Source organism: Phaenicophaeus curvirostris, chromosome 3 (assembly GCF_032191515.1).
Source record: "Phaenicophaeus curvirostris isolate KB17595 chromosome 3, BPBGC_Pcur_1.0, whole genome shotgun sequence".
Lineage (NCBI taxonomy): Eukaryota > Metazoa > Chordata > Aves > Cuculiformes > Cuculidae > Phaenicophaeus > Phaenicophaeus curvirostris.
In genome coordinates this window covers 6,387,117-6,413,113 of record NC_091394.1, presented here as the reverse complement: position 1 = coordinate 6,413,113, position 25,997 = coordinate 6,387,117, and the positions used below count along the sequence as shown (strand labels likewise).

General features: G+C 39.9%; 1 protein-coding gene and 1 long non-coding RNA gene across 5 annotated transcripts in view; one reads left to right on the top strand and one right to left on the bottom strand.

Annotated features, from left to right (window-relative positions):
- Positions 1 to 25,997, top strand: part of LOC138718769 (uncharacterized) — a 520,404-nt gene that overhangs the window by 58,695 nt on the left and 435,712 nt on the right. The window lies entirely within an intron of this gene.
- The window catches only part of CARMIL1 (capping protein regulator and myosin 1 linker 1), a 194,417-nt gene that overhangs the window by 25,242 nt on the left and 143,178 nt on the right, over positions 1 to 25,997 (bottom strand). For 2 of the 4 annotated variants that reach the window (XM_069853301.1, XM_069853299.1), the window contains exons 25-30: positions 25,736 to 25,864; positions 25,354 to 25,485; positions 19,644 to 19,819; positions 17,518 to 17,605; positions 14,448 to 14,597; positions 2,985 to 3,002 (exon numbers count right to left, since the gene is read on the bottom strand). In XM_069853301.1, coding sequence (XP_069709402.1) covers positions 2,985 to 3,002; positions 14,448 to 14,597; positions 17,518 to 17,605; positions 19,644 to 19,819; positions 25,354 to 25,485; positions 25,736 to 25,864 — 693 coding nt within the window. The remainder of the gene's footprint in view (positions 1 to 2,984; positions 3,003 to 14,447; positions 14,598 to 17,517; positions 17,606 to 19,643; positions 19,820 to 25,353; positions 25,486 to 25,735; positions 25,865 to 25,997) is intronic. The other 2 variants (XM_069853302.1, XM_069853300.1) reach the window with 1 other exon arrangement.

Genomic DNA, 25,997 nt, shown 5'->3' with positions numbered 1-25,997 from the left:
GCCAGAAAAGACACAGCTGGCATTGACATTTCAGCCAAATCATAAATTGTTTAAAGGTAAACATTTGCTAGCTTTCACGTACGGAAAGTTCAGTGCACCGACGTACATGTTCTGAATTCATACTCCCATCCAAAGTAAGTCAGGAGGATTATTCACATGCTCAGGATTATGGCAGATTTTCATAATAGGAAAGTTATTACCCATCTTCTCAAGATCAGAAAAGGACTTACAGACTACAGAGCAGGCAGTGGTAGCACTGTCTGGGCAACAGAGCTCTGCTCTTATTACTATACACATCGCTGGGAAAATAAGATACCTTCAGCCACTGCAGGTTTCCACTTTGACATTTGACAAGCATCAGTAAATCATACAATAGTTTCAAGACTGGCCAGGAAATAGCTTACCACCTGAGCAGACTTACCCTGAACCTGACTGGCAGACAAAGTGTTACTGCATCAAAAGGTCGGACACTACTTTCAGGGTTAGCAACATATTAAGCAGATTGGATTTGATGGCAAGTGGTGGGAAAGTCCTGAACTTTTCCAGCCAAAACTGCAGTGGATAGTGCGATGTGCAGGCAGCTGGGCAGCCTCTGAACTGCACACCTTGACAGCTGCTGATCCATCACCCAAACCTGAAACAACCAAAGGCACCTCCACCTCAAGTAAAGAAGGGTTGAGGCAGCTCAGCATCTGGGGGACAGCAATTAGGAGTCCCTACCAGCAGTCCATCGGTTTTATTTCCAGCTGTAGCCCAGTTCTCTTGTTAAAGTATATTTACATGCATTTCGGTCTGCCTGCCGTCTTTTTTGATGGTGTGACTGAAAATTAGATCCTACAATAATGCAGCAATTCTTGTGCTGAAGAAGATCAGAACAGAAGACAGAAAACAAGGCTGATGGGAGACCTCCACTCGCTCAGTAACTTCACAGCCATGGCCAGTGTCCAGAATGCTCCTGGTTGAACACAGGGAAGCCAAGAGCTGCATCAGCCCAGGGCACCAATGCAGAACAGCCTGGGTCAAATTTTAAAGCTCCTGTGCAGGGACTCAAGTGCTTCAAGACAACCCCAACAGCCAGGAACAGAATGATTTCACCTTCCCTTCCAGACAACGAAATGCCCTGAGATGAACCTGCAGAGCTGTGCTGATGGCGACAAGCCAGTCTCTGGCTGACTGCTACAACTTACTGTCAGCTTGGCATGATCCATCAGCAGCTTGGCTGCTGGGGATAAAGGCAGAGGGATATAGATGCTTCCCATTTGCTTTAACAGCATGAATAACAACTATACGTACACTTTCACTTGAAAACCTTCTGTTTTCTAGCCTGTTTAGGAAGTGCACAGATGAAAGGCTTCTTGCCAAATGAACTTTCGAGATCGCACACAGAGCAAAATGGGTCAAAGCATTAATTTAAATAGGCCAGTGTGCTCTTTTTACAAAATATTAGGCTTAATCTCAGCTTAATATCTCAGCCAATATGCAGCACGCTACAGCAGCAGAACTCATTTCATTACCGAAGGAGATATTCAAACTCCTACGGAAAGATCTCTGCTTCTCTTCAGCCTGAGCCCCGTTTCCCATAGCTCATGGAAGCAGTTCAGGTTTGGCAGGTGTACAGCTTCTGCCTTCCTACCACCTCTGGCCACACAAGCACAACACAGCCTCTCTTAACTTTTGTTGCAGCTGTAGCCTTTACAGAGGAATAGCTGTTAATATCAACCTCTCCTCCTTCACTTCTTCCACATCTTCCAAGGGCTCTTCATTCTAGCAGACCACCTCCTGAACTACTTTTTTATTGTGCCTGCTTTCTGTGAGCACACTGTACGCTGCCTGGCAGAACAGATAAAAAGATGAACTGCATGCCTGGGTCTTTGGAGGCCCACACAAAGTCTGCATGCAGCTTTGTCACTGAGATCTCTAGAGAAGGCTCCATAAAGGAACCCTTCTGCAGAAGATGAAAGCCAGCAAATCTTCACCGTGCTCTCAAATAAGGGCTTATTTAGACACTCTCATGTGCCCAATCTAACTTTAAACTCCCAGGATCTCCTGCGATGATCACTTTTCCAGATTCCTCCCTACTGAATCTCTTCATCACAAAACTATCTCAGCTCTCTTGAGTTTTGTTAAATTATATTACCAACTGTGGGAGAACACTGGTGTCTTGGGAATCAAAACCAACAACTAAAATCACTTCGGTTTGAATGCTAGAACACAAAGTGATTTTAGCAACAGGGTCTCAGATACTCTCCATTTCTTGATTATACAGATAACTGAAATTACTCTGTGCTGAAGGATATGCTCACATCCACGCTTTCCTCTTCTTCCAAAGTAATATTCAACCTTATTAGTTACAGGGATGCGCAGTGACCTTCTTGTCACTTCCCTTTCAAAAGATTTCAAACGAACTAAAGAACAATCTCCCTCTCCCTCTTGAAATTCAGCTCCCCAACCCGCAAAACAATGTATGGGTTTTCAGCTTCAAGAATGCATGAAGGGCAGCAACACGAAGAGGTGAGAACAGCAGTCAAAAGCTTAAGATGTTTCAACTAAATGAAGAAAACACAACTGAGCAACTGATAACCCCTGACATCTCTTCCACAGGCTGTGGCAAGAAGGCCCTAGTTTATGCCCATTTTTAAGCCATTCTTTCATTAAGCTGGGTGATGCTTGAACACGAAACCAAATCAATAGATTTTTCTTTCCGAGCAGTGATGTTTGTGCTTATACCTTTGACATCAGCACTCTGCTTTGTTTCGGTCTTAAAGCCAGGGGATGCTTTAAATTCAGATGCTCTGCCAGATGAATCTTTTTGTAAAATCCATGTAGAATCCGATCTCATCCCTAAACTGCTGCCTATTTCATTTGTAGGTGCAGATGGATGGTACTACAGTCTCCCAGGAGACTCACAAGGCAGCACAGAGGCAAATGGAGCACAAAAACGTAAACAAATAGGCTGGAAAGAGCAGAGCTAAAAAAATACTTACACTTGTACAGCAGAGAGTCTCCATGCAGCAAAAAAAGAAAGAAAAAAGAATATGAATGGGGAAGACAAAGCAATAGCAGTTCTCAGGAAAGGAGGCAAAACCAGAAGTCACCAAAATAAAGAAAACTAAAGCCAAAACACTTAAAAGTCTTAGCAGGAAAGGGGACATGCAAGAATGAGGTAAAAATCCTTTGCATTTGGAGGTGCCATATACTCGGTGTTTCCAGAGAAGATTGTGATCTCTCTCATTTTATCTATATCAGGACTTCAGGTTTTCAGATGTTTGTTTCTAATATATAGCACCTGGTAGTGGTGCCAACCTGCCACCTGCTGTCCCAATGTACTGTGGTGTTTAGTCATTTTTTTTTTTCATTTTGCTGGCACTAGTAATGAGAAAAAAAAAACCCAAACAAACAGTAAATGTGTTATTTCCTAGTCTGAAGGAAGCTTCTGAATTAAAAATCTGCAGTTTGTTGTGGAAAGCAGGAAAAACAAAACAAAGCTTCTCTTGAAAGAATAAAAAAGGATGCAAGCCAATTCTCCGGAGGTTTAAATAAACCTAATCCAAACCTACAGTATTTCTCCTTTCCATAAGCAGGCTTAGAGGTGCACGCCTTTCAAGCATCTTGGCACATTAGAAGAACACTATTCCATTAATAAAGCACAATTTTTCCTCTCCCCTTCAGAAATGTGTTTAAAAAAAATAAAGCAAGCAAGCAGCACAGCCATCATATGAAATAAAGCAACACAATTTCCCTTTTCTTGGGTAGCACGTGACCCATCCAATCACACTCCTCCTTAATTTACAATAAAAAATGCCAAGCATTAGAAGTGCAGTTTTGCCTTAAAGTTGAATGAGAACTGCTATTGTAAGAACTGTGTGGATATTCACACAGTGTTTGCTGCAGAAGTCAATAGTTACGGTCGGGATTAAACTGCTCAGCAAGGAAGTGCTGCATTTTTAAATGGATATTGCACTAGTGTTGTAATTATCAGCAGTGAAAACAGCCTGTGCATAGCAGGAAGTTCATAATTTAATTGTTAAAAGGATATTAGGGTCAGTTACTCAATGCTTTGACATTTTCAGCAATCATGACCCACTCGTCACGGTTCATTCTTTGAAGCTTAATTATAGCTAAAAAGTTTTAAAGACGTGATGGGCTATCTTTCAGTAGCAAGAGCAGCATCCTTGCACACAGCCAACTCCTTTTTTTTTTTTTCTTTTACCTTCATAAACTTTGGTTTTACACAGTTCTCAGCGAACAGTGATTCAGGCAAATCTCCTCATTACTCATTTTTGTGTGCTAGTCACACACACACAACTCTTATTCCATTTCCCTGCCAGAATCCATGTTCTCTCTTCTCTTGCCCTTCTTCACTGAGGCTGCTCCAAGGTTGCTGAAGAGACAGCAGAATCCGTTCAGAAACATCTTGAAAACTGAAACCATCTTAAAAATAAATCTCCAGCACACTTCAAAAATCTACCTGCAGCACAGCTTCTCTTCCACACAGTATTCATGGTAGTACTCCAGTGTGTACTGTGTATTTAATGCAGGAAAGTTATTCATATTATACAAGCAGCTGGAAACACCATTAGGACCAAAGTGCAAAGCAATATGTACATAACAAGAAGGAAACCTAGTATTTTGTGGAGTTTACAGTCTACAGTCCTGATCCGGCAAGGGCTTATGGAATCTCCTACCATCCAGATTTTAGTGATCTCACCTAAGTGAGGGTGACTACTGAGCAGCTTAAAAGTTAGAAGGTGTTAAACAGCTTGTGGGTGGGGAGTAAGGAGGGAGAAGGAGAGGGAAGCACACAGCAGGCAACAGGTTATGCAAGGAGGCACCGTTAAGCAAAGCAAAGATGAAGGGACTTGGCTGAAGTCACCAAGGAATCTGGCTGCACTCTGCAAGAAGCCTCATGCCAGTCTCCAAGCTCCTGAAGCACTACACACCATGAGGCCACTCAACCCTTTCCCTTTGGTTGCTGCCCTTGTCAAATGCAAAATGAAGTGGTCTGCCTCACATCATACATGCCATTGCTGAAGAGGAAACACCAACTCACAACCAAAATTTCCAATAAAATTCAACCCAAACAAAACCAGAAATTAGATTGGGGAATCACAATAACTGAGAACGAGCTGACAGATAAAATAGTGTGATGGTTCCTTCAAACACATTTAAAACCAGTGTAAAATTGTTCCAGCTGTATCTCTTTTGTGGGGTATGCCTTTTTAAGAAAGAGGCATGAGAAAACATGGCATTTTATCACAAATCCTGCTGTAAGGAATCCTGACCTGTAAAGCCAACATGATATCATTTCAGTCAGTCAATACTTCCCAAGCTTCTTTTAGTCTTCTAACTACCTTTGACAGAGAAGTCACAAATCTGTTCTCTCATTAAAAAAAAATAATCTTCAGATATTTGTTCTGATGCAGAACAGTAAACTGACCAACTTTTCCTTTTTGCATATGAATCCTTGGACACCAGGGGGTCTCACTATCTGTATAGAGAGCCTTAGAAACTAAGAAGTTGCTATTGCTTACTTCCAGCTACTGAAGATTTTATAACGTGATTTCCAGAATAAAATCCTCAGCACAGCTTGCATAAATACAGCTATGAACTTCCCACTAGCAGGAGTGGCAACCTGAATCACCGTCCTTAGAATCTCCCCCTTGAGCGCCATCGTACTTGGGAAGTTATATGCCAAGCTAAAATCCGTGACAGCTAATGGAGTATTTTACAGGAGACAGGAGAGCAAAGCCACTAACATATCATTTAGAAACCAAGGCCACGCTGCAATGGGTTGTTGTTTGTAAAAACAGCTATCCTGAATGTAGCAGCTATGCACTTTTACACTAGCAGAGGATCTAGTCCTGACCTTATATCTAAGTATTCCATCCTCTATGTGGAAATACTACACATAAACATTGCAAATACGTATGGCATATAAGTAATCCATAAGTGAACTTAAGGAGCATGTTTGTTTATTTCCTTTCTTTCCTCAAAAGCTGAATTTCTAGAGAACAAGCTGTGGTTCAGAATCAATCCAATTAGTCTCATCTAAATCAGCCTGACCTTTAGAAACACTTTCTGGAAGAAAAAGAGTAGCACTGCAGTAAGATAAGCTGAATAGATTTGCCCGTGAGCTCGTGTCATTTCACTAAGCAAGAAACCTTTGCTTTTCTACTTGCTGAGACATGATTCATGTCCTTTCTGATATTTCACCACGTACTTCAATATATTCTTTTAATTAATATTTCTGCCCTTGCATCTTTCAAGTCATGTAAAATTTCTGCTAATAAATATTCCTGCACATAAATATCCAAAGCTTTGGATATACTTCGGGAACGATTACCCTGCAAGGAACTCTGCCTGCAACTACCACCGGCAAGAGAAAAAGTAATTCTCCATATCATCAGTTCTGTTTTCTACTTGCTTATGAAGAGGCTAGCAGCATCTTCCACAGCAGCTGGGCTTTATGATGAACAAAGAGGATGGTCGCACTAGTTTATTTTAGTTAAAAATGAAGCGTACAATGGAGAGCTGCTGCAGGTCAGATGGCATGAACTCTCTTTAAGCCACCATAACCGGCTTGCTTGCTGTTCATTACCTTTACCTGGCAAATGCTGATGCAAAAATTACTTGTTCATGACCTAAACTTCCCTACAGGAAGACAAAAAGCCCTTCAATACAGCAAATAAGAACAGCCACCGTATCTGGTGCCGTGGGCAATTAAAGCAAGATTGAGGTAAGGTACTTCTGACTAGAAGTGTTCAAAGTCAGGTGGAATGGGGCTTTGAGCAACCTGACCTAGTGAAAGATGCCTCTGCTCATGGCAGGGGGTTAAAACTAGATGATCTTTAAAGGTCCCTTCCAACCCCAACCTTTCTATGATTTTATGAATGGGAACCGTTGTGTCTGCCGGCCCTATAGCTTTCCAGGACTGTGAAGCAACACAACTTCTGCATATTTCCTTCCTTTCAACAATCTGAAATGAACAACTACAAAAAAAAAAAAAAAGTCATCCAGGCAAAACCCTACTACTAAGTCTTAAGTTCTCCTGTAGTCTAAGAGGGAGATGTTTTGAAAGGAATACTGCTAAATTTATGCATAGGTTGTGTGATGCAGTTGTCAATGATAGCAGGGATGAGATTCAATGACTCAAAAGCTGTCTTCTAGCCTCTGGCACTATGTACTCCTGATTATTTATTTATTTATTAATTTAAAAGTTCCTATTCCAGTAACCCAGCTTACCCTAACCTCCTTTTCTTTGATAAAATATAGCAAAATCTAACATTACCCTATAACCATCTGCCCTAACACAGGCTTCCTCTTCCTGCGTTCTTTATCCCTACAATATGAGGTGTGAATTTTGCAGAGCCAAAAATCGCAAGCCTCCTGTTCTTCTAGATGAAGTCAGAACCTTGAAGCACTTATGAGACAGACTTGTGCACGTGCTATTCTCAGTAGGCTCTCCAGACCTCAGAGTAAACAGGACTCCCCCACATACAACACAGACAAGTAAATCGTGCCAAGGTACTTATGTGAGATGCTGGAAGAATCAAAAAAGCAGCAGAAAGGACCATGAAACCTATAAAGCAAATTCGTCAACCAATTGAGAATGTTAACTTGCCAGATATTAATTGAATCAAGAAGCATTATGGCTGCAGACAGACGTGCGTTACAGAAACAGCACTATTAGAGGTTATTCTCATGCTGTTTGCTGTTGTCTCTCTGCCAAAGGTTACAGAGTCTAGATTTTGGCAAGAACTCCTCCTAAAGTAGCTCTTGCTAATCTGGGAAATATTGAGCAGCTTCTTATAAACAGAGGCTGTGCAAAGATGAATTCCTTATCTATTTGTGTAGAACATCAACTGACTTCACCACTCTGCTGGCAGAAAGGATGACACACACCCTTGATCCAGCCTGTACAAAGGGCTTTGTCTTCATTACCTGTTAAGTTTACCTGCAGTAGATAAGTAAGCACTTGGGTGATCCCTGCTGGTGGCTATACGGATGGGTGCTGGCTGGCAGGGCAAGTGAACCCAGGCAGGGAGAGTCCCAGCTCTCACCAAGTGGTGAACGCGTGTCCACCAGCAGGCTACCTGGCTAGTGTCTGCTGGGATGACTCTGCCTACCATCTACGCATTCAAATTCTTGCTAGAAGAGGGGTCAACAGTGGGATCGAGCAGTTGGGGTTGGCACCACCTATAGACTGCATAGCTACCTGTTCAAGACCTTTCTATCTGCCACAGACTAACTTCTTAGTAGCCAACTCCCTCCTAAAACCACTGCAGGGAAGTTAAACTTTCCACATCAGTGTTTCTGTGAGTGCTCAGTTACTGAACTCTCCTTCCAATGTGGCCTTTTCACCACAGGTGAAATAAAATGATGGAAATTCAATATCAGTAATAGAACTGCTGCCACAAAGGATGTAACTACACACCCTCTCCTCCACCCCCAATACAAATCTGGGTCTACTAAGGCAAAACAAAGTGTCAGTATTATGGGAAGAAGAGCTCCTGATACAGAAGTGCCACCATGCAAACAGAATACCCAGCAGCTGCACTCCAAAATTCTCATTTTAACCTAAGCAGAAAACAGTCTTAAATTTAAGAAGAAAAAATAGTCTGAAACAAGCATGCAGTGCTGTACTAGAAGCAGTTTATCACATTCTTCATTTACTTCATATTGTATCACTAATGTATCTTAGACTATGAGAAACAGCTTTGAAGCTTAAGAAATCTCAGCTGGTTTGAGAAAAGCATACTACATATCAACTATCCATCACCACCTTCCACTCAGAGACCACAAAAGAGACATTGATAGTCAGATTTCTTTTCAACTGTTTCAGCTGGGAACACGCAACCCCTTTTAAGCCTGAGAGAGACTGTAGTCTATACATGTAGCAGGCATCAAATAAACATAGATAAGGACCTCTAAGGGCAATGAGGTTGCTGCAAAACTACATATAAGGAACCCATGAAAAGATGTGCAACAAATATTCACCATTAAAATTATTGTAGTCACAATACTAATGGTGAGGCTAACATAGAAGATGCACAACTTGCAAATAAGCAAGACATCCACAGGTTCTGCAAAACTAATCACACCAGCTCCCTCTGTCTCTTACTTTCTCAGCCACAGCACTGCACGCGCAGAGATGGGCTTAGGGAGCACGCTGGCAATGTGCTGTGCCCCCCAGTGATGTTTTCATAAACTCTCCTAGTTCAGGGTGAGTCAGATATATTACTAGACTCCCACTGAAGCGGTTCTGATCACATGCCTGTGATGGAGCCTTTTCAGAAGCCAAGAATACTCTCACATACCATAGTGCCAATTCTTAGCTTCCCACAGAGTGCTGTATTTACTACACATCAAAGGTCTATTTCTGCTAACGCATACAAGAGAGAAACTCAAGTGTCACAATCAATTTAATCCGGCATTCATCCAGGCTGCTGCCTTTGCCCTCATCCCTGTCTGCTTGTTCCTACCGCTCAGGATTTGCTTTGTGAACTCAGCCAGAGACTAGTCAGTCTGTAAGCTAACTTGGGAAAGAAATCCTCCATAAAAAGCTTAATTTTCAGCTGAATCAATTCCCACACCCAGTTTGCAGGGAGGCGATGTGAACACCAGTACAAGTGTGAAGGTGTGGGTAGGAAAGAGTGAACTGCATACAGGGGGACGTGGAAATGCTCTTTTCAGCAAGAACAATGATTTTTGCTGGATTAAGCCTGCTGCAGAACTAGAGCTTTATTTATAGCACAGGAGAACATACGGAGTCTAAAATGAACTGGGGTTTTATTGCAGTAGGTGTTTAGTCCTTCATCCAAAAAGCTGACTACCTACGTTTGAGACAATCCTCCTGCAGGTAAACAGAAAGCAACAAGAATCAGAAATTTCAGTATATCAGGGCATACCAGAGAATCTCCACTTTCATTTTTCTACCTACAGCATCAGTGTGCATGTACGTAAGCCTGTACCATGAATTTCTCCTTCTTCCAGTGAAAGCAACTGAAGGGGTTTCTGTTGTTTTAATGTTGCATTAATGTGTCACTCATGGGAATTTTTTTTTTTTCAATATTTCTCTACTAAAATTATAGAACCATCTCTATGGTTAAAATTAGAAACAGATGAGAGAAAGCTAAGATTCAATATTCATCACAGTCATTTTCTATTAGCTACAAGCATTTTTGCAAACACATAATTTACCATCCAAGCATTTCAATCTTACACTGAAATGCTTTAAAGAAGATTTATAAGCTTTATTTATAAGATTTATAATACTTCTGTATTACAACCTACAATTCCTTTACATGTTTCAATTTCCTACCATACCTCTTCAGAACATAAATAACCTCTTCTTTTCTCTGAAAACAATACTTGTCCTGGATGTATGCTTGTTACTACCTACAGTAATAAAATTATATTACTGAAATGGATATTTTAAAGATCCATGAGTACATGGACTTCTAGTAAAACAGCTATTTCTCTCAAAACTATTCTTTAAATAGTGGCTGAGCTCTGGTGATTTCATTTAAGTATTCTGGAAGCCAAACTAACAATCAAATAGCTAAAAAAAAAAAAGAAAAGCTTTAGAACATAACTGTTAAATCACAATCAAAGATGCTCCATTACCTTTTGTGGGGAATTGAGCCCTATTTAATATTTCTTACTTCTACAAAGAACTAATGGCTATGAAATAATAAAGTACAACTAGAAGCATTATGCAAATTTAAATCAGTTGGTATCTGCCTACACAATTACACAGACCAAGATACAATATATTCAATGTCAGTAAAAAAGAGCGATTTAAAGTTAGTTTTAAAACACATGCACTAGTTTAAAATGTGTCATTCTTGTCACATAGGCACAGATTTTGAAAAACCGTACTATTTTATGAAGTTAATTCACGATTAAGTCTAAGCCCTGAAAAGCAGGCCACAGCTTTTCCTTTAATCTGAGAACAGCAAGTAATTTTTTTGCATAATGGTTTTTCTTTCCATCTTATTCGCACGCAAGTTTTTCTCTAACAATTTATTAGCATCAATGCAGCTCTAATTAACCATAGATAACTAAAACAGCTGTAGATTAGGGAAGCATCAATTTAGTGTACTGCAGCTTAGGGAGCTCAGAAACTCTCGGGTCCATAATGTTGTAGCTATTGCGTCCTACGCTGGACCACTCAATCACTCCCAGTGCTCTTCAGAACTCATTTAACAGACTAGCAAATTCTGGTAGGATTGACAGATCTTTCACATTATGGGCTCCCAGGCCACTGTTAAAGGCTGGATGAGAATCATATCTGAAGTTAAAGCTAATAAGCTTTTAACTGCACAGTTTTTTATTTAGATAACTTTGAATTCTCACAACAAAAAGAACTAGAAATAACACTTAGAAGTCTATTTTTCAGATCTCTACTGTGGCAGGGACATCCTCTTTGTTCACCCTGTCACCAGGAGTGGGAGTTTTAGATCCCTCTGCTGCCAGTCCATGTTTTATAAAGAAAAAGCTCATAAGCATCTTATTATAAAGACATCTACCTCACTTACAGTCACTCCCCTAGCTTCAGTGCTATATAATCTACCTGTAACCGCAGAGTAAAATCTGAACCTGGATCCAGTTTTTCCCCAAATTGTTCAAATACAGCTTCAAGGGAGACTGGTGAATAACAAGACACTCTTGTACACATTGCCACAGCCAGAATACTGATCATCAGTAGGCTAGGCAAAGAAAACAAGAAAGAAGAGAACAGGCTGGCTGAAGATAACGGGTTCGCAAAATTAATCCAGTTTTGCACACGAAAAATATCCCATCTCCCCCAAAATAGTGGTCCAAGCTCAGTGCCTTTCTACAAGACCAAAAATCTCTTCTTTCTCAGACATTTTGACATCTAGCTTGAGCAAATTGATAGACAGGGCTTATCATAAGTGAGTTTTTCCTGACATCCCAGCAACTTGATCAGCCTCATCCCACATTCCATATTCTTTTGGCAGTAGAAGATTAGGCTTTTGAACATGCACAACACCAAGCTGCAATTCAAGGTTTCAGGTTTGCAGAATACACAGCCAGGTGCATCATTTACTCAAAAGGGTAAAATCTGTTTTATTGTTACACTTCGTAATGCTTAGGAATTTCCAACGGCCACACAAGGCAGTGTTCTGGGCTAATGCCATTTTGGAAGATGGATTTAAAAAAAGCTATTTCTCATCTAAGATTAAAAATCATCAAAGGAAATTAGGTTCTTATTAATAGTGCATGAAACGATAAGCTTCTCTTTCCAGTAAAATCTTTCAGCAACGTATCCATTTCCTGCACTGACCAGCTCACCAAGCAGTCACTCATGACCCTTTCAGAACGGTCGCTTCCATGCAAACATCTGCACAACGCTTAAAAGCTGCCACAAATTAGATTGATTTTTCCAACATAGTATCAGACATCCATATGATTTTCCCATAGCTAAAATATATCACACGCATATGCTATCTTTGAAGTTTCTAACTCCACCCAGAAGATGCACAAAATCCATTCTTAATGCTTTTGCTTGAAAAAAAACTCAGTAAGAAAACTAGCCCAGTAAAATTCCCTGTATTACTCAGCCTCTTGGGGCTATCTACCTATATATTTTTACAACAGCAACCAATATCATTTGCACCTTGGATGCAAGAAAGCAGCTCTTAAAAATTGATTACAGTTTTTAATAAGTGGATTCTTTAGCACCAAGATTACTGACTTGTGTTTATTTGATGCTTCATTCTCTTGAGGAATTAGATACTCATGAGAATCTGGGTCACAAAGGTATTTGTATCTCTCTGCAGATGAAGGTGAATGGAGAGAGGCATAAACACTTCTGAAGTACAGTTAGCATCTAATGCATCTTTTAAAGAGTGTGAGCAGCATCACATTTCCATCATTTTAATATGGCCAAAGTGAAAGATAACAGCACAGCAATATAATCCTTTCATATAACCATGGTGATAGGAGATAAAAACAGGAGCTATTTTTAAAATTGCTAGTGTTATTATTCTTAACAGACTACAAGAATAAATGTAAAGGGGGAGGGGGAGATGTCAAAATAAGCACTTAGCTTATTTTTCTATACATGAAGCCAGCACGTGAAAACTGACTTAAAAGGTACAAGGTTCAGATACCATATATTTTGTGGGGATGTCTCTTTCCCACAGGATTTACATCTCAAAATGATTACTGAATCTTGGCTACAGAAAGCTTCGGGAACTTAGTAGCAGTAGTGATGAGTCAGATGATATCATCAACACCACACGCTTGACAGGGATTTGTGATGTTCAGGCAAACATTGCATCAAATCACATCTTGGTGAAGAATGAGATTTGGAAGGGGGAGAGAAGCGATTTTTTTCAAATGTAGGTATGCTTTTGTTTTCTAGCTAAGTGGGACCAACAGATAGCTGCTGCAGAAAGGAGCAACCCTGCTGCTCCTTCTCTTAAGCTGTACTTGTTTGACTCTGCAGTAAGTCTTTTCAGGGAGCTGAATCAACAGAACTCCTTCTGCAAAAAGATGCAATCGATTTTTCTGCCAGTTTATCGTCCCATGAAAGCACGTGGCCAAAGAGTCAGGTACTAGGGCAGAAGAGAAAGCCCATCCCTTGCAGCAGTCATCACCTATTAGACTGACTCAGTTGTAAGAGAGAAGTGCTCCCTGAAGTTCTTGTCCACACTAGAGAGTTCATCAACAGGCTGAGCTGGGTGGAAGGGAAACTGAGGCTGAAAACAGTTGGAAACCCATTTCTTTGCAATTCTGCAGATTTACATCTCATAAAGAATCATGATAGGGCATGGAGCCATCTTTATAATAAAAATCACACATAGGATTTTATAAGGCTGTTCAGCAACTTATGTTCAGTATTTTTACTCGATCTCACACTCTTAATTCAATGACTTGTGAAAAGTTTGCTCTCTAGGATGACCTGTAGCAAAACGTCTCAAGGTTTTAAGGCTTCTTCCATACATTCAAAAGCTAATTTTAAAAAAAATCAACTTCCATTCACGGTCAATAATAAAACTTCCAGGCAGAAGCAATTTTTTGTCATGGTTCAGAGGAATCCATGCCAAGTGGAACAAAAGCAGTGTTGTCAAAGGACACCGTGGTCCAATTCATTACTGCAACTGAACCTCTGTGAAACAGTGGTCAGTGGAAGAGATGTTTATTATATTAGCTTGATTGTAGCAATATATGCAAGGGAAATGCCCTTTAATAGGTAGCAGGAAAGGAGAAGCAAAGAAAAGGGGAAAGCTTTTCCTTTGCTGAACAGCAATATGCAACTCAGACCCAATGTTCATGAGCTAACATTTAGTTTTCTCTAGAAGCCAATTCCTAATTTCAGTTTCCTGATACTATGAAATTGCCAACAACATTCTGGAAAACATTTTTCTTCCAGTTATTTGCGTGCTTAATGAAATGAGCTAAGAAATGTGTCTTACCATACAAGTGTCCAGATCCTCCAAACGTTCTATCTCTGTCAACTCCTCAACTGTGATGACAGAGCGTTTAGTTGGTTTTTCTTCAGCTAACTCAATTTCCACAGATTCTTGCTGTGGAAGTGGTTTGCCGCGTCTGGTCAAATGGTCAGCCTGAAGGCAAGGATAAAGACAGGAATACATCAAGACTGTTAAAACAGGTAAACCAAACCCAGCCAGGAAGCTTGCAGAACTTAAGTGATCACCGACCAATTACAAATGCAAAGATCACAATTTGTTTTGGTTTTCTCTTTTTCTTTGGATGGAAATGTATCCAAACCCCATCATATATTCTAAGCAGGGATGAAAAAAGTCCAGCAGGAAAAAAGAAAAGTAAAAAGCCATCCTACTTTTGACTTATAATAGTATTATGGGGCCTCCGCAGCATTTATCCTGTCTTTATTATGAAGAAAATAAAGGAGTGGAAGAGATGTTTTGTCCTAGACCATGTTTTTAAAATTAAATAACACAAAATACTTGTACAATTTCAGCTAGTATAATATTCATATTTATTAGGTGACCAAAATGTTATCACCTTCTATTCCAAAACCAGGACAGCTTAGTTAAATACCTCTGTTTGGTTTCACTGAATAAGTAGGTACGGGTTACCACAAAAAGAAAAAAAAAAAGATCATTGGCAGATCTATGGGATAAGATACATTTTTTTTAAGTATCAGAAAGCAAAAACTCTTAACAATAATAATACTCATTTTTAAACCTGCATAGCAAAAACTTTTACTAAGAACACAGACAATGTTACATAAGCCACCCTGGGTTGTACTTGGAATGGAGTGGGCTCATGTCATCAGGAAAACGATGAAATATTTCTCAGTTCTGTTGGTAACTAAAGAGAATATCAACTAACATCTATTAAAAGCAAATATTTGAAGATGAGCTGACCAAAATCAGTTAGTCACAGAAGCCTTCAAAGAGGCAGATAGGGAGAGCTGTAGTCCATTGCTTGACATCAGCATGACTCCAGACAACCAGTGGATTGTGGTTTTGTTAACCACCAAAAAGGGTAAACAGATGACGTGAGTCAATTATATCTCACTTAGTCTAGTGTCTACTCAGGAAAAACAACTGGAGAGCTCTTATGGATGTATCTTTAATCACACTAAATAGCTATAATAATAATTAATGCTAATCATCACCACATTAGGCAAACACAAGTCTTGCTGAACAAGGTTTATTTTTCGAATTTGCCTCAAACGCTACCGTGCAACACACACAGACATTTGTAGGTGGCTGAATTAGTAGTACGTGACACTCCAATTTAAGAAGCTGGCACAGAACTGTATCAGTGCATTTAATCTTTGCCGTTTTAAAAACTACCTGCCAGCTCTCATACTAGAGTTGTCAGTTGAAGATTAATCCTGACAAATTAGACGGGAGTTCCTCTACCAGCTTTCTTAACAAAAACACCTGAGAGATAAACAGTGAGGGACACGTCACTAACGCAGACCAAAATGGATGACAAAGTAAACCAATTCAAATCAATTCAGACAATAATTCCGTAGGAGCTAAGAGCACTGGCCATTAAGTATGGACACAATCCTGAAAAGCAGCAAGTGTCAAGCATTCAGAAGCAATTACAGTGAGGCAGATCTAGCAACCCCAGTCCTGAAATTGAGCTACCACTGAACCTCTGACAAAAGCAATTCTTATCTCCTTGGGCACGTAAATGCAAGTAGCAAAGAATATCAGGAGAAAACCAATTTCACTTCTATATACGCTGCTGATTAAAACATGGGAATAATTTGTCTTGTTCTGGGGACCATAAGTTGAAAAGAGGCTTTTAAAACAGCTGGAGAATGTGCTGAGGGTTGTTACTGAAGTGAGTCAAAGGCTGGAGAAAATGACTTACTGTGCAAGAGTCAGGGTATGTCCAACTTGTGCAATAGTACTGGGCAGAGACAGCCCACTGCTCATGCCAGCTGAGCCTACTCCAGGACCAGCTGGAGCTAAATAATGTGGCCACTCACATATTGGGCTGACACTGCTGCATAGCTCCTGAGACCAGTGGTTGTGTCTTGACACAAAGCTGCACTGTATCATGAAGACACACCCTCAAATAAACCAGTCTTTTAATTTATTAAAATAAAAAAAAAAAGAGGGGAAAAAAAAAAAGGAGAGGGAAGAATGATTTGTTTCCTGTGTATGAGGACTTTCATAGAGCGGAAATAAAGAGAAATATATATGGCTCCGTTATCTTGTGGAGAAAAGCATCTTAAAAAATTCACAACTGCAAGCTGAAGCCAGAGAAATTTCAATTAGAAATTGAGAGCAATTTCAGTCAGGAGAATGAACACCCACCGGCTTCTTTAAAAAAAAAACACAAACAAACCAGTACCTAATTCTCTTTACAGAGGCCCATTACATTAGAAATAAAAGTGTTTTTCTCTGGATACACAGTTATTTATTTCTTCTACTCTTGATGAAGCAAATACCTTTATAATAAATACCTGTGCCTCCTCTCAGCTCAGCACCTTCAAATGACAGTGTTTCCTTTCCTGTGTTTCTACTCCTTTCTCTTCAAACTTGATACCTACATTTCTGAGGTAGCCTCAAGATGCATTCATTCAGGGAACAAGGACTCCTCAGTCCCTCTTCTAAAGAATGATATTTTACCTCTCATTTCATGAGCATCCTACCCCTTATCATCTCACGAGGACAAGTATTGGTACTGTTCTTAAATAACGACTTAATGCTGCATCCTGACGGCATTTTTAGTTTTAGATCTGGCAACAGTATGAAAGATAATAGGACAAATAGATAACGCAGCCTCTTCCTTAACACAAACAGGCACGAGTCTCCTGATCATATCCCAAATGATGTCAGTGATGCCATTGAAAGTAAGACCGATTTCAAAACAGCTTTGCTAAGAAGGAACAGAACATGGCAGGGGGGGCTGGAACTAGACAATCTTTAAGGTCCCTTCCAACCCAAACCATTCTATGATTCTATACTATTACAAATATAAATGGCACTAAAATACCCAGCATATTCAAATATCAACCATTCAAATACTCACCAGTTTGTGATGGCAATGGGAAAGTGCATCCAGGATTTCATCTACAATTCGGTCAGACAGGAAAGAAGCCACTGTCAGCTTTACTTCACTGTGTAAAGATTAAAAATTAGACAGAGAAATTTTTAATTCACGCAGGAGAATTTTGTCCTTATTAGACATTCAACACTGTGATGATTATACACAGTGCTGTCACTTTATTTGAAGTAAAACCTCAGAGAATGTCAGGATACATGACTGCAGGTTTCAGAAATAAACTCATGAATCACACAATAAACACAAGAGCCTCTGTACCGTATTTAACCTGCTGCTAACATTTTTCTAAGAGCTGAAATGAAAACATCTGGGGAAGAGAACTGAATAAAAACCACATGTGAAACTCAGTACAGAACACTCCACCAGAGAAATCAGAGAAACACAAATATCAGATGAACAGGATTAGGACAGAGCTGCTGGTTTAACACTATTATACTAAACAAATACAATCCATTCTTTTCCTAAATTCCTTTTTGTGTTCATCTGCCAGTTGAAGGACAACTGGACAATGCTGGTTCTCCAGTCTTTGCCATCACAACTTCGCCTTCTCTTTTTGCTCTAGGTAACCACTTTCTCTTTTGAGAACTTCACGTCAGCCATTCCCATTTACAGACATATGTGCAACACCAACACAACCTGTGTGCTGAATTGAGGTTTCACTGGTAATTTCCTGTAAAGGAAATATGTACCTTGAATCACTCCTTTAGTGTTTCCTCTTTGGCCACAGCACAAAAGGCTCAGGCTGTGGAGGGCATCTCATTTATATCTGACAGGCAGATATGCCTGTGCTGCAACCCAAAGCTCCATTTCTCTTGCCTCCATGGTTTCAAGGACAACTGCTTCAAACTGGAACTTGCCAACCAATACCATGATTTTGTTTAAGGTTTTTGTGTAGATTGAGTTGCACTGGATTAACAAAGCTACTTCTATCTGGTGCTAGTACTAATATTGCAGAAAGCCTGGGGAGGGAAAAAGCTACGAAACTCCTTGGAAACGCAATGCAATTCACAAGGAGAATGGTGGTCAAGCAACAGTGGGAGGAGAATGAGAGTGAAGGGATTTCCCTCAGTTACTTACACACTCATTTCCAATAATATAAGGCAGGAAGGGTGATACCGTGGCACCCTCACCCCACTGACAGTTGCAGCTAGTACAAGTGGAATGGGTACTATCATTGTTTCAGGGTCAAGATTTGTTTGATAGGAACAAAGTAAAGAAAACTCAATCCATGAACCATTTTAAACTCACTGAAGGCATAGATATCACCTTTTTCCTGCCAATTTTGCTGCACTCTGCAAAACCCATTTATAAGTCTTACTGTTTTCTTCTTCTTCTGCAAAACTAATAGCACTGCAATGTAAAATGACATGCTTTTTCATCAAGCAGAAAAGATTCCTTAGCCAAATGACGGCAACTGCCAAGGTTTAAGTACAGGTCAACCACATTTTACTGCATAAGTATTCTCTGGTATATATTTATTGTGAAAAAATGATGCAGTAAAAGGTCAAGTAAGAGCCTCTTTTTTCCCCCTTTTTTTCAAGGGCAGACTAAAAATTATTTAGAATAACTGTTTCTGCTCCATATTTGTGGTTTGAATATCCAAGTTTCCATTTTTTGAATATGTCTGTCTGCTGTGCACAACTCCCATACAAATAAAAAGTTTTAAAGTGATTGTTGCAGCTACAGGACAAGACTAAATTCTGCATCAGGAAAAGCACTGTTAACACTCAAAGCAAAATAAGTGCAATTTCCTTCTATTACAGCAATTCAGTGTTACCTGAGAACATGAATAAGTTTCAAACAAGTATATAAATTGTGAAAATGTTATTTGTGTACCATAAATCAAAACTCTTACTAAATAAAATAGAAGCACATGCATTAATGATCAAGTTAACATCCCTGGAGATTCCAAATATTTGTATTGCATTAAGTTCACCAGACCTGTAGGACAATTTCCTGCTCTTTGAATCCCTTAATATGGTTTCTTGTGAGTCACAAAGGCATTTCAAAAATCTTCTACGACACAAACACACATACACGCAACCCAAAATCCAAATTCTAGCTTATTTTGTTAGATTACTCTTTTAAAATACCTAATTTTATTGAGGATATCAATTCCAGATTGCTCCAAGAGTACATTTTTCACAAAAGTGCGTGGGATGGAAATCTTCTCAGTGCTAGCCTCAATCAGGTCTTCACGGATGCGAGCTTTCTTCATTACATTTGGACAAAGATTTTCCGCTGCATCCACCATAGACTCAAGGAGCGTCTGCAGCACAGTAAGCAAAAACTAACATCAGGTATTGAGATTTTCATTAGCTGGAAGATCACAGCGTTATTCTGGTGCACAGCACTATGACCCTTCTAGACTTGCAATTGGAACCAATTTTTTTTTTTTTTTTCCTAATCTCCAATCCATTTTGCAGTTCAGCTGCCGTATAAAAGGCGTCTTACAAAATAAAGCTAAGGAAAAGCAACATACTTGGTTTGAAAATGAGCACAACTGTACCTGTTTGCCTTTTCTAGTACAAAATGTTTACATCTCTGTGTTTAACAGTCAGGACAATAAATTAGCTTCTCTTGTGCACACACAACTGCTGTCTCTGCATACTACAGAAGCAGCAGATGCTTGGCTACAACCGCCTTCACTCTAAGCTGTAACCTGAAGCTGCAATTTTCATCAATGCTCCAGTTAATTTGTAAAAGGCACTGGTATATCAAGAAAAAAGAATCAGGAGAACTTGACGTGCTGTACAGAATTATACTAGAATTATACTAGCCAAAAGAATAGAATTATACTAGCCAAATATAGGTAGTAGCTACAAGTATGATCTGCAGTGAGCATAGAAACCTTTAATACACGAATCTCATTTACATACATGGAAGTCCACAGTGAACCTTCAGTCCAGTGAACAGTTTTTATTCTTTTTTAATGTCTTATCAAAACTCCAAACTAGAACAGAAGAAAACCACACGCACTCCAGAAACAGGACTGTATAACCCCTCACTGCCTGAACTTTCTTCTCCTAAAACAAGGTCTCTCATGCTGATCATACAAAGTCACATTCTTCCTTCTTAGACTTTCTCTTAGAAAAATCTTTTATACATGCCTTAATGCTACAAAGTTATGTTATGAATCCTCTTTTAATTGAATTTGTTTTATCTCCTATCTATGCCTATGAGAAAAGGCAATTCTGGTTTTAATCCTGTTTTATCACCTATTGGCTTCTTTTCCAAACCCCAAATCTGACTAGAAGACTAAAGAGCCCTTACTACAGGTGCAAGTGAAGAGGGCTTACAGTCCTTTACAGGTATGAACTTGTGTCATGAAAAGTGCTGGAGAGCTCTAATGTACATACATAGGGATCAGAAGGAGACACAAACACTACTAATGCTCCCTGAAACACCTTTCTTCAAATTGCTTTCAGTTTTCATATTCAAAAAGGTTAAGTAGGACCACAGAATGTATAAAACAATCATGTGGTCATCTGGAGAACTATATTACAAATTCATATTGGTTTATCCTGCATACAGTAAAACAGATTTATTTATAAACACAAAGCAGTATTTTCCGACAAGACTAGAAATTGTTCTTTGTTCAAATTCTCTCCTACATCCACCTCTATCTCCAGTCTCAGCAACTCAAGAAACCTATTTCAGGTATCTTCAGAAGGCTTTTCAACCATCAATTAATTTCCCATTAAATAACTTTTTTTTCAGAGATTGCAAGAGGTCAAGGCTCATCAGCACTGGATTTGAACACAAACTCTCTATGTCCATTCTCAGCACAAAATACAACTTAGAAAAAAAAATCAGTAAGGAGATGGTTCTCTCAGGCAGCTGGTTCATGCTGCTGCACTCCCGTGACCATCGGGTCTCCTCGGACTATGGTGCTTCCAAAGGGGCAGGAAGAATTAAGACATTGTCCTTAATTCATGCTTTGTACATGCATGACTCATTTTCCTCAACTTTGAATCCTCTAATCAAGTGGGGCAAGCAGCAGCTACTAGATGATGTCAGATTTTTCCACATATGCCCCGTTGCATGCAGCTTCTGAGCAGCTTTTTAAACTCAAAAAGAAGGTGAAGAGAGAAACACAACAGAGCCCAGTTTACTGAAATGGGCCAATTCATCTCCAGTAAGGCTGAAGTTTGATAACCAAATTGAAAAAGGTGCTTACAAATAAAAAATAAAGAACAAAATCATGGTTCATTTGAATGGTACACTAGGTAAACCTAGCTTTAATACAGGTACTTCTAAATTTCATTAAAATAATGAACTGCGCTTTTTGAAAACTCTACTGATTTCCTTTTTCTTCTCAATCTCACTCCACAGGTAAGTGACCTCAGCCTGAACTCCACCATATCAGAGGCTTTTACTCTTTGCATTGACTTACCATAACTGGCAATTTTCATATGCGGATACTGAGTAAGAAACAAAACCACCGTTACTGCATAATAAATTTAATGATCTAGAGAAGCACCTTACAGTTTGTAGCTCTTAACTGGCTGATTTTTAAGAGTAGATTCATGAGGACAACCCAGAAGCATGAAGCAGCCACAGTGTACAGGGAAGTCTGATCTTTATAACATTTGATTTACAGGTGTAAGTGACAACTGCCATTATAGCTAATACAGAGCTTGCTTCTGGGTTCCCCAGCTTAAGGGAACTTTAAGGACTCCTACACTCCTTCCTTCAATCCCCAAGCTGTAACACTAAAGAAGAACCTTTCAAACCTCTGCAGCCACATCCACATGGAGGATGAAGGACTTCAATGGCAGAGACAACTGAGCCAGGTAAACCAACAATGAGAATTTCTGACACATCCATTCTTTTCCCCATGGCATTTATTCACTGCTACAACTGTGTAGTCTACCTTGAAAAATCACACTCAGCCTCACAAGAGTCATTGATGGATCACAATCATAAAAGTTATAAAGACTTGCTATGTTGAACTGCAATTGCAGACTAGGCACAGTCTTTCAAAATGGATCATGGGAAGAAATGCTGCGTGAGTAGGAGGAAGGGGAGTAGGAGGAAAGACTAAAGACCATACCTGAAATTTTCAAAATTAATTTTTACTCAAAACACTCTGAGAATGTGCAATTTAAGAGTTAGAGTTCGCATCACTTCTTTAAGTGACTACTGAACATAATTTCTTCAGTCGTGGATTCCAGCTGTTGATTTCGCATGACTATTATCCTCTCTATAGAATCCTACCTTTCCCTGCCCCCTATTTTCATCCCAAAACCTTTCAATGATGGAAACTCACAGCTGCCAATATTGATGGTGGAGGGGCAAACATTTTGGTCACAAGGCCACAAGTGCCAGTCAACAGGCGTGCAGGAAGAAGTTAAAGTCCCGCCAATAATAAATGACTCCTAACATTCAGGAGAAAGATACAGGGGGTAAAAGGACAGGAAAATTATGATGTATAAAGAAAAAAATGGAACAGGTGATGGAGCCAACAAACTCTTTGTGCTAGGACGGAATTTAGGAGGAGTAGTTCAAAAACTCTTGTCTTCACAAAGCAATCTTTTCTTGCCTAAACATCACTTGTCTTGCATTCAATTTTTCCCTTATGCTTTTGCTGACCAAGTAAAGCATCTCCCAGTTTTGTGTGTCCACAGCGACACCAGTGGGAGAAAAGAAATGTAAGGGCCTTGCTATAATTTCTCCTTTGGCTAACTCAACTCACTCCAAGATGTTGCTTTTTCTTTTCCATCTTCTTCTTTCCCTCCCCTTTCTCCTCTTTGAGGAGTATTCATTGGCTTTACTCAAGCTCCAAACAGTCCTTTCTAGAATCAGGCTCTGGTTGCTATGGAAGCTAAAAATCAAAACAGCACTTACAGCACATAGGATGTTTTTTCCCTCAACAACTACAAAAAGAACAGTACTCAGGTAAGCTCCCTTATCTATCATGACAAATAATAAACTATATGTGATGTTTTGAACTCACCTAAACAACTGCAAAAAAAAAAAAATCCAATAACGATAGAATGGCTGAGCTAAAGTGCCTTTTGCTGTAAATGTGTAAAAGCGTAAATGGAAGACCCATTAATTCAATCTCCTGTCAGGAACTATAACTAAAATTCCAAATGCTGAAGAGGCTTTTCCCCTCCCACTTTCTATAAGACTCTCCAAATTGCACAGGACTTCATAGAAATATAGAATCACAGAAGGAAGGGATCTTAAAAGTAACCCACTTCCAATGCCCCCACCATGCACAGGGGCACCTCCCACGGGATCAGGATGCTCAAAGCCCCATCCAATCTGGCCTTGATCACCTCCAAGGATGGGGCATCACAGAATCACTAGGTTGGAAAAGACCTCTTGGATCATAGAATCCAACCATTCCAATCAACCACTAAACCATGTCCCTGAGCACCTCCTCATCCACCCGTCTTTCAAATACCTCCAGGGATGGTGACTCAACCACCTCCCTGGGCAGCCTGTTCCAGTGCCCGATGACCCTCTCCATGAAAAATTGGAGACTTGTTCTCCAGCCCCTTCACCAGCTTTGTTGCTCTTCTCTGGACTCGCTCCAGAGCCTCAACATCCTTCTTGTGGTGAGGGGCCCAGAGCTGAACTCAGGATTCGAGGAGCGGTCTCACCAGTGCCGAGTACAGAGGGAGAATAACCTCCCTGGACCTGCTGGCCACGCCGTTTCTGATCCAAGCCAAGATGCCACTGGCCTTCTTGGCCACCTGGGCCACTGCTGGCTCATGTTCAGTTGCTGTCAACAAACACCCCCAGGTCCCTCTCCTCCAGGCAGCTTTCTAGACAGACTTCTCCTAGTCTGTAGCTGCACAGGGTTGTTGTGCCCCAAGTGCAGGACCCGGCATTTGGCCTTGTTAAACCTCATGCCATTGGACTCAGCCCAGTGGTCCAGGCTGTTCAGATCTCTTTGCAGAGCTTCCCGACCCTCGAGCACTTTCAGTTTCTTTGATAGCTTTAAATACAGTAAAACATAGGCAAGGCAGCTTATTCCTAAACTTAAGCTGATCTGAATTGCCTCAGAACCATATTCTAAAATTTATCTGCTTCCATACAGATCTCAACAGTTGCTAACGTTTCCCCACCTTGACTCCTTGGATTGATTCACCTCTGAACATGCTGCATGGATAACTCTTCCTTGCTTACTATATAGTAAGATTTAACATAATTGAAGGTATAAGTTTCTGAGCAAGAGCTGGCTGAATACACAGGTGACGATATTTACAGATCAATGACATCTGTTTTAAGAACTGAGATTTGACAGGCAACTTGTGAAAAGATTTCCTGTAAAGGTGCTTGTACGAATTCTCGTGGCACTCAATTCATACACAAGTTACTCAAACCAAACGATTAAAGTGGAAATTCTGCACCACGTTCAAAAGTGGTCAAGGGGAAAAAAATTCTGCTATGGAGTCTGCAGAAAAGCAGCTTTCACTCCAGTGGAATACCTTAACTACTGAGTACTTTTCTGCAGGGCGTGAGACTTTTTAGGGTGCTTGAGAGATGCCTTTATTAAAGGCCTAGGGAGCAACTGAAAACTCTTCCCCTCCTAGAAGTTAAAATAAGATGATAACAAGCAGTACATGCTCCTTCTGCCCACTGAAAACACCAAAGCAATTTTTTTCATTCCAACTGGGCAAGTATGCAGATAAGGCACGAAGTTATAAGAAATTAATAATGAAAAGATAGCTTGCATACAAATATACAGAGAAATAAAGAAGTGTGTCATATTTGGATTTAGCAACAGCAGATCACAGATTTAGTTATTTTTGCATCTGAAAGATGGTAACATATCTATCCACAGACCTTAAGTTGCTCATCCACAACCCTTGTAACTTCTCCAGCCATGGATTCAAGTGTCTCTTGGATTGGATTGGAGAGTGAACCATTTGCTCCTGCCCAAGAAGCTCCACCAAGGTGATACAAATTTGGTAAGAGCTGTAAGACATAAAGAGTATCTTTGGAAAGTAGGCTCATCGCTACCCATCTTCAAACCCAGAAATCTCTTAGTTAAAACAAAGTCTTTATAAATTAGTATTATTTTGTCTCTTTAAATATTACCTACAGCTGGCCATTAGAAGAAAACATTCTTTTGTGAACCATTGTTTTTTGAATTCCCCAAAAGAACAAAGCTATAAGCACGTACTGAACTGCTCTCAGTATTCCCAATATGCTGGGAAAGTCTTACTGTTTTGGAGTTCTTAGCATCTCGCATAAGCCGTTCTGCAGATTTGACATCTTCCTGTACAGCATCCACGCCACAGTTTCTCAAAGAGTTGAGATGATCTTGCACTTTCACACATATTCTGTCAATCATCTACTTGAACAAAAGAAATAGAAAAGATAAAACATCAGAATGTTGGTCAAATGCAAATTGAATTCAATCCAGGTAGCAAATCAATAGTAGCATGATGAGATTTCTAGTGAAAATACAACAATCTGGAAATGCA